Source organism: Gossypium raimondii, chromosome 8 (genome assembly GCF_025698545.1).
Source record: "Gossypium raimondii isolate GPD5lz chromosome 8, ASM2569854v1, whole genome shotgun sequence".
In the NCBI taxonomy this organism is placed as follows: domain Eukaryota; kingdom Viridiplantae; phylum Streptophyta; class Magnoliopsida; order Malvales; family Malvaceae; genus Gossypium; species Gossypium raimondii.
In genome coordinates, this window is record NC_068572.1 from 2560255 (window position 1) to 2578204 (window position 17950).

Below are 17950 nucleotides of genomic sequence, written 5' to 3' on the forward strand. Positions count from 1 at the left end.
ATTAATAGTTCCAGGTATTATGTAAAAAGGAACAAATATAATCAAAACCTACTATGAGACTATTCAAATATATATATATATATATATTGATTATATCTTTTAATTTAAATGATAGTGATAATTTTTAAATTTTTAAAAGAAAAGAATTATTTATTTATTACACAATACATATAAATTAAATATAAATATACTCCAGCAACTATTTTTGTAATAAATAATTATTTGTTAAATATTAATTACGATACATAATGTTTAAAAATATTAAATTAATCTTTTCATAGCATTCTTTCTCCTAATAATAGAAAGTAAGAAAGGCATTATCACTATTATTCAGTACACAAAATTAGTAAAATAAAAGTAAATGAAGGTTGAGGTCTTGGATCGGTTTTGTGTTTTATTATTTAAAATTGCGATGTCTGGGTTTTTTAGTGTGTATGTTGTATCAAAGGCATAGCTAGTGAGGCTGGTAAGAGTCTCGACCTCTTTAAAATGAAAATTTTTTTATTTAGATATTTTAAAGTTTTTAAGTTAATAAAGGTAAATTTATGTTTTGCCTGCCTAAAAATCGTAAACATTTGATTTAATTCTTTAAAATTTATAAAGATATAAACTAATGATGAAATTATATTTTACTATTGTAAAAAATACAATTTAGTTTCGCCTCCTAAAAGATTTTATGACTTCGTCCCTACGCTATGTGTTGTATTGATTAAATTCTATCTTGAAATTGATCGGACATGTATTTGTAGTTGAATTTGTATTTATATTAATAAAACTTTATAAAAATAAATATAATATACTATAATGACAATAATAAAATAAAGATATTTATTTATAAAAAATAAAGCATTTATATTTTTTAAAATTTCATATACATAAATACATATTTATTCTTTAAAGATGCCCACCGTAGACTTAAGAAATTGTAATGATCATGATAATTATTATTAGTATTTTGATATGGAATTACCAAAATGCCCTACCATTCATAAAAATTAGCAGGGTAAAAATGTACATAAGAAATTGCATGAACCATAATTAATCTCCTAATCTCAGTATTATCAGGCATGGGACAAGTGAAACGACGACGTTACGGCAACGCTAGTATAATCCCTGCAACTCAACGCTTTTAACAAACACCAAGAAGAAGAACCCTTGTCGGAGCTCCGGTTATCACCCATCTTTTTGCCGTCATCGGGAAACATAACTGCCGGATTCCGACGGAATTGCCGACTTTTTATATCTTTAAGCTCCATTTCCGGCGGAAACTTAACACTCCCAAACATGAAAACGTACCACCTTGGCTTAACCACCTTTTTAGGCGAAGAAACCTCGGGTTTAGAGTTCCTCTCCGCCATATCAGACCGATGAAGCTTCGGCTTTTGGTAATCCAAAGAACGACTATTCCTAAGAAGAACAGCTCTGTTTTGGGTACGTAACTCGGAAAGTGACTCGGATCGTTTGCGAAAAAGTACATGGCTTTGAGTTTGACTCGGAAAGTATTGTTGTTGTTGTTGTTTCAAAGGAACGAGCTTGCCACCAAAGATTAAGTCGTCGGCCGGGCACATATGGGAACCGTTTTTGTCGCTGAAGAACTCGAAAAATTCTGGGTCGTACTCGGATGATGATTTCTGGGTTCGGGTATGCTTTAAATTAGGCAAATGATCATTTGTAGGACTGTTTTTGGTATCTAAATATTCTAAAGGAAGATCACAAAGAGAAAGTGCTTCTTCATCTTCTTCATGAAGAACTTGGATACTAGTAGTAATGTCTTCTTCTCCCATTGTTTTTGATTGCTTAAGAGAAAAAAAAAAAGAGGGAAAAGCTCGGGAGAGAATGAATTGGTCGGCTAAGGAGAGTATTATATATATGAAAAAAATTTATGAATTTTGTTTTTAGTTTAATTGATTCGCGTAAGTTGGAAGAGAAGGAAAAGTAAAGAGAGATGGGGAAAAGTTGTTTATTTTTAGATGGCTTTTATTGAAGTTGAAATGTAAGGGGTTATTGTTCGTATATAGCTTCTAGACGATAATGTAAGAGTATGACAAAACAAATGATGAGGAAAACAAGGATAAACATCTAGAAACTGATTAAAAAACATATAAAAGGATAATAGGAAGCCTAGTAATCGGAGAACTTCATGTTGTTTGTTTTGGTTATTTAATTTTAAAAAATTATTAAATTATTATTAAATTATTTGAAAGTTTTTATTAATTTACTTATCATTGAGTTGTTAAGTTTTATTTTTTTTTAAATAAGTTTAACTAACGATCTTCACGCAGCAATTTGACGATCATAACACATCGGCAAGTAGAATAATATACCTTAAGTCCAAGGCAATCTGATGGTCAATACCAGAGATTGAAAGAACAGAGTTGTTTAGATTTTGATTCTTAGATTCATGACATTAAAAGGAAACACTAAATTATATAATAATAAAAAAGTAAACTACAAAAATAGTTATTTTTGTTTGCCTCATGTTACATTTTAGTTACTTATGTTTAAAATATTACGTTTTAGTCACTTACATTACTGTTTTGTTACGAAGTGGTCATTTTACCGTTAAACTCTGTTACCTCCCTAAGGTAGTCCTACATGACCGTCTAAATGAGTTTTAAATGCTAACTTGGATGTCCAACTACTGAGATGAAAATAAGTTTTTGATTAAATAAATTTAATTTGGACTGCCACAGAGGACATCCAAGTTGTCATTTAAAACCCATTTAGACTGTCATATAGGACTATCATTAGGGAGGTAATAGAGTTTAACGATAGAGTGACCACTTCGTAATAAAACGATAACGTAAATGACTAAAACGTAACATTTTAAACATAAATAATTAAAATATAATCTAAGATAAACATAAATAACTACTTTTATAGTTTACCCTAAAAAATTAAAAAGAAAACTTTGATTTAACACAAACTGTATAAATAAAGAACACAAAAATTTTAACCATGCACTAACTTAAAATGAAGATTTCGAATAATTGCATTTGAGGGTAGTTTGCTAGCAACGTCTGTTGTTATGCCCCATGGGCAATAAGCCGTGGATGGTACGACCTTTGTGTTTGTGGAGTGGGGGGGATTGATTCTCGAGCTTTCACCTTCGTCATCAAGAAAGTTGACATGACGTATAACCGTTGCTTGGCTTTTAAGAGTAGGCTTGCATGAATGGTTGATATTTTAGCACGTTTGCTAAACTTCTCTCCCTCAAATGGATTTGGCTTGTGGAATTGTACTTTGTATCATGCGTTGAGGAATTAGTTTACGTACTTTAATCTAATAATTCTAGATTTTGTATCCCTCAAATTTTAAAATATCAATTTGATTTAAAGAATAAATTTAATATATCAATTTCCGGTCTATAAACTCTTTTAAATTTTAAAATTTAAGCCTTACCTTAAATGAACAAAATCATAAATTTATCAGATAAGATTTTGAAAAAACAATTATTTAACGAATACCATTAAAAAGTGTTAGACTAATGACAAAATTGGACTAAGTACTAAACTTTCTCTAGAGAAATACTCTCATTGTTGTTCATACGATTTACATTTACGCTAAAGGAAAAACTACACTATACATTGCAGTCTCCCTTTTTTTTTTAAAAAAAATGGAGAAATTTCACAGGGTTGATTTAGGTCCCCTTAACATCAAAATTCAAGTTGGTCGAAGTCAATTTTCAGAAGCAGCAATAAATGCAATATGTGAAATGTCAAAATACCAATTCTCCGCACCAATGAAAGCAATCTCTTAAAAAAGATTCCAAACTTGAAACTATCCATTCAGAAGAATAAAGAAAGTTACAACGTAAGAATAACGGCAACATTTGGTTGTAATTTTGAACCTTCCTTGGCCGGTTCATACAATGTAAAAACTAAAAAAACTAAACCAATGAAATATACCCCCTAATACTCTTAATTATATTGTCATACATAAATTACATGAATCAAGAATTAAAAAATCCTTCATATTGCAATGCAAAAGAATCATTAATTTCCACCCCCTTTTTAAAAGGTGATGTTTTCTATTCAAGCTTATTTGGCCCAAACAATATGGCGTCCGCTTGTGTATTATATATAATATATATGAAGCCATTTCTTTTCTTTCTGCATTTTCATGGTGTAGTAAGTTACCATACATCACGCAGATACCTGCCAGTCGTATGCAGATTTTTCACCATGCTCTCAGCCTTTGAGCTGTCTAGACATCCCTGAAATCAACGAAACAACAGATATGAAACAGAAATGGAATAGTAGTGAATAGAAGAAAAGATCGAGGGGACACTCGGGCCCCATATTAATGAGACTTTTGGGAGCGCCATCAAATGATAATCAAATCTCAACGTAAAGGAAAAACTTTCTAGCATTGGAATATAAAATTCCAAAAGTTGCAGTGGCCATTTTTGGTCAAATTGCCTTCTAAACTGGCGGCTGGTAATTATTGATATCAGCAATTATATAGTCTAGAATACATGTGAAAGGAACATACCTGCTCGTGCAAAATAGTGAGTAGGGTTCGATGCACGTCTCTAGCCATGCCCTTGGCATCACCACACACATATAGGTAACCTCCTTCAGAAATCATGTTCCAGATGTCCGAGGCCTGGAAAGAAGGCAGAAATGTGCTTAGAACTTGAAATTAAGGGTACTACAGAGAACTGAAATGCACAAATTATCAAAAACAAAGGTAGGCAAAATATACACCTTCTCCATCATTTTATGTTGCACATATTCCTTGGTAGGTCCCTCGCGTGAAAAAGCAACCACAAGCTCAGAAAGTGCACCACTGTTGACAAAGTTGTTGAGCTCATCTTCATAAATGTAATCCTGGACAAAAAATGTGTACCAATTTAAAACTTGTGTTTAATTACAAATGTATCCCTAAACCCACCAGCACTGGAGATAAAACCTATTGTAGGACTTGAAAGTGCATGACTTACCATTTTCCGGTTCCTGCAGCCAAAGAACAATACAGATGGACCCAGATCAGCTCCAGCTTCTTTAAGGGCAAGTCTTTCCTGAAAGGGAAAATATAAATAATTAGTTTTATAATATTCACTCACCATCATGAACTTTGAGAAGGTAATAGAACTTACCTGAAGGAATCCCCTGAAAGGAGCCAATCCAGTACCAGGGCCAATCATAATAATTGGCACTTTAGTGTTTGAAGGAAGTTTAAAGTTTGATTGCCTGACAAAAATAGGTGCCCAGCTGCAGTCATGGCTATTGTCCAATGGTGTGGAATTCTGAAAAGGGGGCAAATGGGGGATAAAGATTATATAAACACTATTATTCAATGAAAAGATATGTAAAATACAACAGGGAGGTGTAATAAGAAGAAAGGAGAAAATGGATGCTAATGAGTTAGCACATTGCAACCAGGAATCATGTATCTCCTCAAAAATGCCATTTAAGTCAACTGCAAAGGCTGGCTTCTCTAACCATGTAAAAGAGAAAAAGGAAACATGAACTTAATACCTTCATCCAAGTTGAACAAACTCCTTTGTGAATACGACCTGTTGGTGTTTTCTCATAAACCAATGCACAAGTTACATGAATCCTAGATGGTGCCATCCTGTAAAACACCATTGTAGATGGTAAATATGTCCATGTACAGTTGAAAATATTAGAGCTAGAACAAAAATATGTAATTAAAGATGATAGAAGTCTCCTAAAAGAGAGAATTACATGCCACTGACATAATTGCCTACTACATATTTTTCAACCTTTTGGAAGGTTTCTTGTTGCTAAAAAAAATGCTGAAATAGATGGCTGTGGAGTCATTTCTACAAGAGGAATCAGGACTCGAAAATGGTGTTTTTCCTCTTGCAAAACTACTTGCCAAAGAGAGAGAAGATAAGAAAAGAGGATTACCTTGGTGAGGATGAGATAGAATAGTATCTGGGCTGCAACCGTGGGGCAATGGCTGCAAAAAAGACGCCAAGTGGAGGCTTGGCAGAAGGAAATTCAGCCATGACCTCAAGGAGGCTTCTCTGACTTGCAACCATCCATTGTGCATATTCATCCTGGATAAATACCAGGAGCATTAGTTTACAAATAAGCCACAAATGGGGAAACCAAACTATAATATAAGTTCACTCTTAGAACCTTTCCAGCTGGCGATGCAAGGTGTCTTAGTCGATCAGCTTCAGTGGGATCAGAGGCATGAGCAGCCAGAGCAAGTAAAGCAGACTGGAAGATGCATGCATTAAGAATTAGCTTCTTTATTCAAAGAAAAAAGACAGAAGAGTCCATGATATCTTGAGAACAACAAAATAATTTAACCTTTTTTGGTGAGCTCAAAAGATCAGCATATCGTGCCAGTGCTGTCCTTAGAGTGCAAGGTGGGAAAGGAGGAGGCAAAGAACTTCCACCAAGCGAAGTGCCATCCTCTTTATCGGAATGAACAGAGAAATAGGTGTCTGGGGATAGCCCCAACAATCTCAATGCTTCCTCTACAACTTCGTCTAGATTCTCGCAGAAAACACCAACATGATCACCTGTTTCATATCTGAAAAGGAAGACAAGTATGAGCTGGTGAAGTTCTCTATTATGTAGCATCTAGTCTTAAGATGAGGATAAGAGATGAGAGGAGGTCATCATAATTGGAAAAAGAGAAAAAAAAACTTAGCAATACAGAACAAAATATTTAGGAAAGTAGTAACTTACGTTAGTCCAGTGCCAGTAATATCAAATTCAAGATGGATGCAAGAACGATCAGATGCAGGAGTATGAAGCTCCTTCCTCACAGCCACATTAGACCTTCAAGTTAGAAACAAAAAACCAAGTTAGATTTCATCAAAGAAGAATACTAAAAAAATGGCCACCGGGATATCTGAAAAAACTATTCCAGTATACCTGCATGGATGTTGAGCATCATAAACAGTGTGGCCATTTGCATTGTTCCAGTTCTTATCCTTGACAGGTGCATTTGCAGGATCATAAAATACAACACGGTATTCCAAAACAGCAGCAGTGTATGGGGTAGAAACAGTTGTTGCATCATCGTCATCACGCAGAAGCTGATCTAACTCGGGCCACACTGATTCACGCCTAGAAGAGCAACATGGTTCAATAAAGGGTAAATGTAAAAGAATGAAAAAGCTTTTTATTCGAACAGAGGTGATGTTCTTTTTACCATGCAGTAAAGTCATCTTCAATGCATTGATCATCATCTCCAAGACCCACAGGAACTAGGCGTTTTGCTCCTGCAATTATAGTAAGGCCAATTTTAGCACATAGGTTCCCATGTAGTGAAAATTTGACGACATTATGTATGAACCAACTCTAAAAGAATCTTCTACTACATGGCCCAAGCATTTTATCCATCTGTGTATATTTCTGTTTGAACATTTGAATACATAAATAGAAACATTTGGATACATGTCAAGATTCACTTCATCTCACTGAAATTAGAATGCACATCTATTCAGAATTATCAAGTTAAAAGATGAACATTATAGTTCTGGATTGCAATGTATATTTAGTGATTTAAGTAATAGTATTGCCAAAAACTTCTGCATTCACCTTTCAATAGAACTTTTCCTCGTGAAACAGTCAAGTGACTAGAGGTGAGTGATAATATAGCTTTTATACTGGAATGATGTGGATATTAAGATGCATCATCATAATTCATAAAACCGAAAATTAGCTAGCCAAGATTAACAGCATTTTTAGCATCCAAGTAGCCATTACAAAAATTAAAATTCCATGAATCTAAGTGTCAGTTTATAAGCGAGGGGGAGATAAAAGAAAAATTAATAGCATACCCTGCTCAGTAAGGATTTCATCAACAACCTTCGCAACCTTGTTAAAATGTTCATACTGTCTGTTACCAAGGCCAAAAACTCCATATTTCATGTTTTGAAGCCATTCTCCCCGCTCTTTTCCCTAAATATCCAACCACACATTAAATAATACAATAACAGCTAATTAAACAAAATCACTCTAGATACAACTGCAATATCATAACTTTGCTGAAAAAAAAAATCTAACTCGTTATTGTCCCTGACTAACTACAATTAATATTTACCTCAGTGAACCATTTATAGAACCTAGCTGCATTATCAGTCGGCTCACCATCTCCATATCTACAAGTTTACCAAATTAAGCAAATCAGCAAAACATATACGAACAATATATAACACAGTTACACACAAAACACACGAATACAAAAGATAAACATATAATCATCAGAAAGAAAACGATTCAAAACAACTCACGTGGCCAAGAAGAAAAAGGCCAAACTTTCTTTCTTCATCTTCTCCTCGTATTCATCATCATCGGCCGCATAATCATCCTATTTAGAGTGCCCAAAAAAAAAAGTCAAAAGTCAAAATCACCAATTCGAGTTCAAAAATTCAAACAACAAAAGAAAAAGGAGCTCAACATTAAACTGACCAAATCTACAACTTTAAACGTCGCCTTATCATAGCGTGCTTTTGCCTCCTCAACTAGAGCCTAAGGAAAAATAAAAAAGAAATGAACAGATAAAACTAATAAGAAAAACATAAAGAAAAAGCAAATCAAGGAAACACTTATAAATAAATGTAACGGAACCTTGGCGAAGCCTTCGGCGGTGCCGGTTTGAGTACCGAAGAAGATAGTGACTTTTTTCTTTCCATCGTCAACTTCATTTTCACGATCTTTAACAATCAGAGGCTTAGGAGGAGTGATTTGCTTAGGTTTCTGAGAACCGGATCTACGCCATACCAAAACGACGACGCAGCCAACGAGCACCGCGATGGAGGTAGTTAAAATCATAACGAACTCCTTGTTCTCTAGAAGCATGGTGGCCATCTCGGCAGCCGAGTCGGCGGAGGCGTTAGAAGGGTCCATTTTCGCCTTGATTATCGCCGACATCAGATCGAGCGGCGAAACTTTCATTGAACCAGAAGATGAAGACGAAGGTTCCATTTGTTACAGAAAATTAAAGAACCGTTAATGCAAAAGACAAATGGAGGAGAAATTAGGGGCGGAGGAGATCTCTGATCGGCTTTAATGAAATAAATAAATAAATAAATAAAATTTGGCGTCGTTGAGAGTTTGGTGGTAGTTGAGAGTTGTGAGACTAATAGAGAAGGTGGGTTAAAAAGGGAGGCAAAGCAAAGCGGCAGACCCAGGTGACAAATGGAGGAATTTCTTTTTGGTTTAAAATATTAAGTACTTGTCTATATTTTAATTATTATAAATTTTTAATATGCTTCATTATGTATTTTGTTAGATTTTCTTTGATCCGTTTTTTTATAGATAAAATTCTGCATATTACTCCGTATTTTATATAATTTGTGAATTTAATTTTTATATTTTAATTTAATCAATATTAATTTTTGTTTTATTTGAATTATGAAATTTCAAACTTATTTAAATTAATAAATTTAAAAAGTAAAAAATTTTAAAAATATAAGACTAAATCTACAACTTAATAGCAGAATTTAATTTTTTATTATATTTTATATATATTAATTGTTTTTGATCATAAAAGTTTAACTTTTTATTATATTATATATATTAATTGTTTTTACCATAAAAATTATCGAATTTATAAATGAAGGAAGCCAACGCCTACCAACCTATACTAGTCACCCACCTAACACCAAAGTTAACTCTGGTTAGATACTTCTTTTGCCAGATAACCACGGTTAGATTTAATGATTGAAGCGGCGCCGTTTCGCTTGAATAAATTCAAATTTGTATACGGAAATATTGATACGTATGTAATTGTGACTTTGTGACACACGTGACAGATTAAGTTATGTAAAAGCTTACGATAAGCAAGCAATCAAGCATCGCGGTGAAAAAATATTTATCGGAGTTAGAATTATAAAATTTTTGAAAGATAATTTTAATATATTTTAAATTATAATTTTATTAGTTTGAAGGAATTAAATACGTTAAAAATATAATTTTATCATTGATTATTTTATTATTTTTAATATAGTTAAAAGTTTTATTTATTTTAGGAGATCAAGAGCTATATTTCTAATTAAACGAAGTTTTAAAACATAAATAATATGCATTAATTCTTGGATCGACAAGAAAATGCATTTAGCATATAGTATATTATCACATTTTATTAGATATACATATATTTTAATTTTTCAAGATATTTATTAGAGTGAGCTCAGTAATTAATTTTTTGTATTTTATAGGTCCATTAAGATGTAGATGTTAGCCACGAATCTTAAAACTGCTCCATACTCAAAATAAAAGTCTAACTCTCAACCGCTCATTAAATATATTGATATAAATATATTTTATGGGTTTGGATATTAATTTTTAAATTTCAAAGAGTAAAGCTAAAGATGTGCTAACTTTCATTTTTATACTATTTAAGGAATTACGGGGTTTAGCCTCTTTCTTTCCCGAAAAAGAAATTGAAAGTTTTAGTTAGAGCTCTCCAATTTCTAAATTTCTCTTTGAGTCTTTTTAAATTTTTTAAAAATTGTAGTTAGGGTCTTCCAAAATTTTGTCCATTTTCATTTAAGTCTTTAAAACTTTTAAATGTTTTAATTAAAATTATCAGAAAATTTAATCATTCTCATTAAATCCTTTAAAATTTTGAAAATTTCAATTAGCCACAACTATCGCACCATTAAGATTCACCACGATTACGTGTCAATTCTCTAATATTGCATATGGAGTCTAGACAGTCCACAAATAAATATACCAAATATTTTTATATTCTATTTATAAATTGATGAAAAATCTTAATGTTGCATTTGGATAGAAAATTTTAAATTTATTGAAGAAATTTGAAATTATGGTTTTTAAAAGTAATTTTAAGTTATTAGAAATTAATAAAATTGAAAATAATTACAAAAAATGTAAAAAGAAAAATACATTTATAGAAAAATATTTAACATGAGTATCATTATATTTGTAAAATATCTAAATATTATTAAGGAAATCATTTGATAAACTGCTAATATATTAAATACTCAGCTTATCATTAATGGTATAAAATATAAAATATAAAATATATTAAATTTAAATAAAATGATATTTTACTGTTTAAATTTTTATTTTATAGTGAAGACATATAAATTAAATGAAATTGGAAAAATATATTTTTAATTTCTTTGTAAATTTTAAAATTCTCGATTTTCTTTATTTTGAGACAAATAAATTTATTTTTATTTAAAATTTTAAAATTTTGAAGAGATTTTAAAATGTTATAATTTATATGGGCTTATTAACTCTGGGCTGTTCTTTCTTAACCAAAGATTTGTGGGTGACAGAAGCCCAAACTTCATATTTCTTACCCAAAACAAGCCCAAAGTGTAAAGCTATTTCAAAACGCCGCCGTTAGACTTTTCCTTCCCGCTTTCGGTCAAGAGGGAAGAAAAAGAATCCTCGCTTTTTCATGCATCAACCAATAAGATAATTCCACGTAAACAAACTCAATTAAGCTGGCCACGTTAACGCGCATCTTCGCGGTTTCTCTCAACATTAAAAGTCAAAACCCTACTTATTATTATTATTCTTATTATACTGTATTCGACGATTCAAAAATTTGTCTATTAAGCTTAAAATATCAGGTCTTACATCTCTCTATTCTTTTTTTTTAATCCACGTCTCGTTATTATTATTATTATTATTATTATTATTTTAATTATTGATTTAAATATCGATTATAAGCAGAAATCTGGTAAATGTTTTGATTTTTGAAAAAAAATTAAGGTATTTGATTTTGAATTTAAAGTATTGGTTTGTATTTTTTATTTTGAAAATAGAAGGGATTGAATATCGGTGATGTTGGGCGCTTTAAGGAGAAAAGTTGCGATTGGAGGCTCGTCAGCCTCGGTTAGAACTTCTAAATCTAAGTTTTTTTGAATAGTACTTCGTTTAAGTAAAGCCCTTGGATTTTTTTAATTTATTTTTTCAATTTTTTTCAGGTATTAGGGAAAGCGATTCGGCCAGGTATTTCAGCATCTAGAGTTTCTGTCAATGTTGGAGAAGAGGTAAATATTCGAGTAATTCATGCTTATAGTTCATTTTTATTTGAATTTTGATCGATCTTATTTTTCTTTTATTTGTAATTGATGTCGAACATGCTTGATTTGTTTAGGCTTTGTCTCAGTAAATGCTGATATAAACTAAGAAGATAGTAAAGAATGCAAGATTAACATTTTTTTTTGTTTCCTTTTCTTTTAATATATAAAGAATAATTAGTGAAATTGTAATTGCAATTCAAACTTAGTCCTGTCATTTTGAAGGTAAAAACCTTGCATTTTTTCATTAATTTATTAGTTGCTTTACGCTTGCTATTTTCACTTTTGGAAGCAAAGAGTTAAAAATTAAGTAGTTAAAGCCATGTTACCCGGATTTTTCATTTTCTCGAAAGTATGTGTTGGACACCTATGCTCGACGTATATTATATGGTCCTTCAAATATATGAAACCACTCTTAAAAACTCGAGCATACTTGTATCAAACACATGTCCCAATCAGACACTCATCCCGTTTCGAATAATTCAGAGTACAAGCAATAATCAAATAGAAGCTTTTGTGTTTTTTTAATCATTTTGGATTTTTATTCATCATTCATCCAGTAGTAAATATTCTCGGAAGATTTGAATTTCATGTGTTTGAACAGATTCTATTACTTCAGCCTAGAGGAATTGCCCATGTCCGTAACTTTTCTCATCTCATTCTCCCAGGTAAATCTTCTGGGTGGTTTTGTTCTGATGTTGGCAAAATTTTGTTAGTTGCCTCTGTTATTGAATGAAAACTATTTCATGATTATTACAGGTTGTTCTGTTGGTTTAGCAAAGACAAGGTTAGTTTGTTCTGAACTTTCTAATGCACTTGTGGTAGGAATTCCACTATCACTCATTTATCATTAGTTCAGACTGTGAGGGTATGTGTTGACTGCTGTATTAATCTCAGGATGTTTGTATGTCCAATTACCGTATGTATATATATTAATAGAAGGACCATTTCGATGCAAAATAGTCCATCTCATTGTTGTTTATCACGAAACTAGGTTAATTAGGGCAATTAGAAAAGGAAATTTTATGCTCATATACATACATATACTTTAAAGTTCTTTCAATCAATTTGCTGCTTCTCAGCACTTCTTTCCCCTGACAGCTTTTCTTATGTGCAGGGATGTCTTTTCTAGCATTCAGTCAGAGACTATCATGCAAAAGTCATGCAGGGCTTTCTCTTCTGGAGGGGGTATGATATTGATTAATTTACTTAATGATATTTATTTTGCTGAGGCTTTTTATCATTTTTCTGTTATTGTTTTATTTTAAACCATTATTAATACATGGGTGTGTTCTTTTGGTTAAGAATTTGTTTCCCATGCCTTAGAAGTGTTAATTTGATCACCACATAACCTGGAATATACCTTTAACATCTAAATATTATCAAACCTGTTTTTTGGTTTGCAGTTGGGCAGCCCAAGGTGTCTGGTCAAGAGTTACTAGATCAGAGGCAATATATGAAAATAAGAAAATAGTTTTAGTTCAGAAATTCTTATAAAATTTCTCTTTGGAAAAATGTGAGGGCATAGCATGAAAATTTTGGCTGTAATTTAGTTGTATAATGATTTGGAGTAGAAATTCTATGGTACAAGATTTGCACCTCTGCCTTTTTTGGCATTTTTATTCATTTTTCACTTGCAAAAGTACATATTGTTGAGGAGTGGGTGTCTGCTTGAAAATGACTGTGCATTCCTTTTAGTTCTTTATTATCTTAAAAATAAAAATATTTTGGCTTCCCGAATCAACTTGTGCAGGGGATCTGGTCGATGTTGTTGTCCCTTTTATGGGAGAATCAATTAGTGATGGCACTTTAGCAACATTCTTGAAAAGTATGTTTTCTACTAATTTGATTTCCATCCATCACTCTGGCACACTTTTTTTCATTGTTGTAAGTGCTTGATTTTGGGTATATGTGAATTGAATTTTCGAGAGCAGAACCTGGTGATTCAGTAGCAGCTGATGAACCAATTGCTCAAATAGAAACAGATAAGGTACTATTCTTCACCTTTTCTTGTATCAGAGAGATATGTGTTTATTCCACTAATACTGCAGTGTTTATTTTCATCAGGTAACAATTGATGTTGTCAGTCCCCAAGCTGGTGTGATACAAGAGGTAATTTTTCAACAATTTTGGATCTATGGATCACACTTGCATGCATGCATGCATGTATCTAGCTTGTTGGTCATTCCTAGATTCTTTCCATTCCGTGTCGTGACTTGTAATGTTTTTCCAGTATGTAGCAAAGGAAGGAGATACTGTGGAAGCAGGTGCCAAGATTGCTGTCATTTCTAAGTCTGGCGAAGGAGTAGCACCTGCTGCTCCTGCTGAAAAGAAATCAGAAAAAGCTGCTTCCAAGCCATCTCCTCCAGCTGAATCTGTGAAGGAAGATAAGCCAAAAGCTAAAGTTGAAGCTTCTCCTGCTGCTGAGAAGCCTAAACCCCGTTCTTCTCCACCTCCCAAGCAAACTGCTACTGAACCTGTACTTCCACCGAAGGAAAGGGAAAGAAGAGTAAGTCTTTTCATTCTGTTTATATCCAAATTATAACTTTGGTGAAAAATTATGTTAGCATCATAGAAAAGAATCCTGAATGTATTGCTTCATGATTACAGGTTCCAATGACAAGGCTTAGGAAACGGGTTGCTACACGATTGAAAGATTCCCAGAATACTTTTGCAATGTTAACAACGTTCAATGAAGTTGACATGTGAGTTCTTTTTTGCCACATACATTAGTTCTTTGTATCAGGTGTTAATCACCCTGCCTGCCTGTGCTACCCGACTTTCTGAACCATTTCTATTTGTCCGTACTTAACATTTTGCTTCCCTTTTTCAAAACTAATTTCTGTGAATTTGTTGAGAGCACTTTATAAAGGCTATGGTGTGTTCATGATAAATCTGACTCCATGAATTTGTTTACTTTTCTTATTGGTTTGCTTCGTGTTGCAGGACTAACTTGATGAAGCTCCGATCTGATTACAAGGATGCTTTTGTTGAGAAACATGGTGTCAAGTTGGGATTTATGTCGGGATTTGTTAAAGTATACAATGATTTGTTCTTGAAAGGCTCACATAGGCATTGCTGGCCTGCCTTTACCATAGCCTTGGTCTCTCGTTTTTTCATAACCGTTACCTGTTTTTTGTTTCAGGCTGCTGTTAGTGCACTTCAACATCAGCCTATTGTAAATGCTGTAATCGATGGGGATGATATTATTTATAGAGATTATGTAGATATCAGCATTGCTGTTGGTACTCCAAAGGTTATCTTTCTTCTTGATTGTCTTGCTTTAACATTCTTTTTATTTTCCAAATTGCAGTTTAGCCATTCAAATAACTTGCTGAACCTGGGATTGTCAGTCTGTCTCTCAACATTTTATCTTGGCTAATTTCGAAGAAATTTATAAAGCTCTGGGTTTTATGCGTGTAAAAATTATAGAAATTAAAAAGTGAAAGCATTTATGAAAGTTGGAAAGAGTAATCAATAGGTTCAAAAGTGACCTTTGACAATTAAAGAGCACTATAGATTTGTTCAAGGGATATTTTAGATTGCTCAGATTTTTCATTTTTCTTGAAGTATTCACGTCACTTGTGTCAAATCTATATCACGACATAAGAATAGAAATATGAACCACCTAGGACCCTCCAAGTAACGCTGTTATTTTTTACTTGTTTTTGTTATTAATTAAGATGCTTTATCTATTCCATGCCAAGTAAGAAAATGTGATTTCTCGAAGATTAGACGTGTCTTTTCTCATTTTGTTTCGCTTTTTGTTGATGTTAAGCTTTTTGGTCCTTTTATCTTTCCTTCTAGGGGCTTGTCGTTCCGGTAGTCCGTGATGCTGACAAGATGAATTTTGCTGAGATAGAGAAAACAATCAACAACCTTGCTAAGAAAGCAAATGATGGGACCATTTCAATTGATGAAATGGCTGGAGGCTCATTTACGATATCCAATGGTGGTGTCTATGGCAGTCTTTTGAGTACCCCCATCATCAACCCTCCTCAGGTTCGTGGTTGCAAACTATAAACTGTATGAACGTAGACATACTTGTAGATGTATGAGGGTTCAATACATGTGACTTAATCCGTATTGGTGGAGGTGTTTGGTCACTTTCAAGTTTCTCGTTTTCAATTTTTGCTTGTGGACTAAACTGTTCTTTTTCTGCAGTCGGCGATCTTGGGCATGCACTCAATCGTGTCCCGACCAATGGTTGTTGGAGGTAATGTATTGCCGAGACCAATGATGTACATTGCACTCACTTATGACCATAGGCTGATTGATGGAAGAGAAGCAGTCTTCTTTTTACGACGTATCAAGGATGTTGTCGAAGACCCTCGGAGGCTGCTACTCGATGTCTAAAAGGCCTAAATAGCAACTGCCGTGATAATTTTCATGCTTTTTTTTCCGGCACACTTAGCATTGGATGTATATCTCCTATCTAAATGAACACGAATAAATGCCTGAAGTTTTGCAGGGTTTCATTTGTTGATTCACCCGTAAACGAGTTCCAAAATCGCGGCTGGCCATCGTTGAACTGTTCTCGAGTTTGCTGATGTGGCAACTATGGTGTTCTTTCTATTTTGCACTAAGTTGTTTGAAGTTCCGGTATAGAAAGGGTGGGCATAGTACCACTGCTAGCTTAATGTATTACCCATAAATCAAACATTTGTGACACTTTTAAATGTGAAAAAAAAAAATCAGACATGGACAGTTTGAAATTATTATTGGATTAGTGTTATTTAGTTTATACGTATGAGAAGTTGGCGAGCTTTCTAAAATTAAGTTTTCAGTCAACTTTAATTATACAAATTATTACAATTTTGTAATGTTCTGTAGTTGTACAATTACATAAAATATTATTCAATTACATGATTTATTATAACATTTATTACAATTTGAGTAAATTACATTAATAGTACCCAACCATGAAATTTTTCTTAAATTACAAAATGATTATCTAATTATTTAATTTTGTCTTTTGATCCTTAGATGGCTAAAGTAAAAATGAAGTAACAAGAAAAAACAAAATTGAATAGTTGAATGATAATTTTATAATTTTTTATAGTTGAGTGATCAGAAAAAAAATTTACTGATAGTTGAATGGCCAATTTATAATTTTTCATAATTAAGTGACGAAAAAAATTGAAGAGTTGGAATGGAAATTTTGTGATTTTATTTTTTAACAAACAACTTGCAGCTAAGGCTTAGTTTAGGAATACTTCTTAAAAATACTTTTGAGAAAAAATATTTTTAGAGAAGCTAAAATTTTCAGCTTTTTAAAAATACTTTTGAGCTAATTTTAACTTCAGAAAATATTTTTCTCTTAAAAAGCAGTTTGTTTAGACCACTATTTTTTCAAAAATAATTTTTATCTCAAAATATTTCTTAAAAACAATACTAAACGCAACTTAAATTACTAAACGCCAGGCCATAAAATTCTATGAATCCTTTTATCTGCTTTCCTCCAAAATCGTATGTGGTCAGGCATTGTAGATTTTCCAGCATCTTGAAGCCTAACAGGACAAGATCATCTGATTGGTTGCGCTCATATGGGACCATCAATCAAGACAATATCTAAATCCCAAAATGGAGAGGTACCCAAGTTTCGAGTAAACGTCAATCTAATTTTGCAAGTGAGCAAAGGAAAAAACAAGTATTCGGTCGATTCCATCGTATTCGCGATGGGATTTGTCCATCACAATTTTAGGTGTCACATGCACTAACGTCCTGAAAATATGTCAAATTCTAAGATTAAAAAAAAAACGTAATGATTTATTTTTTTAATTAAAAAATTATTTTAATTTTTCGTTTCTTTTAATTTTTAATTTTACGTTGTTTATCAAATTATTTTTAAAATATTTATTAACTTTGATAATATAACATGCACTTAAAATACCATGTGAACAAGTATTTAAATTTTTTAAATTTAATAAATATTTTATATTTTTAATAATT

General features: G+C 32.5%; 3 protein-coding genes across 3 annotated transcripts; 1 reads left to right on the forward strand and 2 right to left on the reverse strand.

The window, feature by feature from the left end:
• Positions 1-921: 921 nt before the first annotated feature.
• Positions 922-1956, reverse strand: LOC105790232 (hypothetical protein). Its single transcript, XM_012617720.2, has one exon. It carries the CDS (start codon positions 1782-1784, stop codon positions 1062-1064), a length of 723 nt encoding a protein of 240 aa, XP_012473174.1. The 5' UTR covers positions 1785-1956; the 3' UTR covers positions 922-1061.
• A 1800-nt stretch (positions 1957-3756) lies between these two features.
• On the reverse strand, positions 3757-9120 carry LOC105790233 (NADPH--cytochrome P450 reductase 2). The gene is made up of 17 exons (XM_012617722.2): positions 8565-9120; positions 8406-8465; positions 8228-8304; positions 8038-8095; positions 7775-7895; positions 7144-7213; positions 6864-7058; positions 6675-6767; positions 6291-6516; positions 6114-6197; positions 5880-6031; positions 5484-5580; positions 5102-5251; positions 4946-5023; positions 4710-4832; positions 4495-4608; positions 3757-4216 (listed from the first exon to the last, which is right to left on the reverse strand). The coding sequence occupies exons 1-17, from the start codon at positions 8919-8921 to the stop codon at positions 4136-4138; spliced, it is 2136 nt and encodes a 711-aa protein (XP_012473176.1). The 5' UTR covers positions 8922-9120; the 3' UTR covers positions 3757-4135.
• Positions 9121-11452: 2332 nt separating this feature from the next.
• On the forward strand, positions 11453-16716 carry LOC105790235 (dihydrolipoyllysine-residue succinyltransferase component of 2-oxoglutarate dehydrogenase complex 2, mitochondrial). Its single transcript, XM_012617726.2, has 15 exons — positions 11453-11545; positions 11741-11810; positions 11903-11968; positions 12603-12666; positions 12758-12785; positions 13116-13186; positions 13752-13826; positions 13933-13988; positions 14066-14110; positions 14232-14507; positions 14609-14703; positions 14945-15035; positions 15144-15254; positions 15806-16000; positions 16163-16716. The coding sequence occupies exons 2-15, from the start codon at positions 11760-11762 to the stop codon at positions 16352-16354; spliced, it is 1416 nt and encodes a 471-aa protein (XP_012473180.1). The 5' UTR covers positions 11453-11545; positions 11741-11759; the 3' UTR covers positions 16355-16716.
• The last annotated feature ends 1234 nt before the right edge of the window (positions 16717-17950 follow it).

Excerpts from the sequence above, each read along its gene's own strand:
- LOC105790232 (XM_012617720.2), bottom strand. The coding sequence starts at position 1,784 with ATGGGAGAAGAAGACATTACTACTAGTATCCAAGTTCTTCATGAAGAA.
- LOC105790233 (XM_012617722.2), bottom strand. The coding sequence starts at position 8,921 with ATGGAACCTTCGTCTTCATCTTCTGGTTCAATGAAAGTTTCGCCGCTC. Across the intron at positions 8,466-8,564 it reads CCGCCGAAGGCTTCGCCAAG|GCTCTAGTTGAGGAGGCAAA; the intron begins GTTCCGTTACAT and ends ATTTTTCCTTAG. Across the intron at positions 5,252-5,483 it reads TTTGTTCAACTTGGATGAAG|AATTCCACACCATTGGACAA; the intron begins GTATTAAGTTCA and ends CCCCCTTTTCAG.
- LOC105790235 (XM_012617726.2), top strand. The coding sequence starts at position 11,760 with ATGTTGGGCGCTTTAAGGAGAAAAGTTGCGATTGGAGGCTCGTCAGCC. Across the intron at positions 13,827-13,932 it reads TTTAGCAACATTCTTGAAAA|AACCTGGTGATTCAGTAGCA; the intron begins GTATGTTTTCTA and ends TTTCGAGAGCAG. Across the intron at positions 13,989-14,065 it reads CTCAAATAGAAACAGATAAG|GTAACAATTGATGTTGTCAG; the intron begins GTACTATTCTTC and ends TATTTTCATCAG.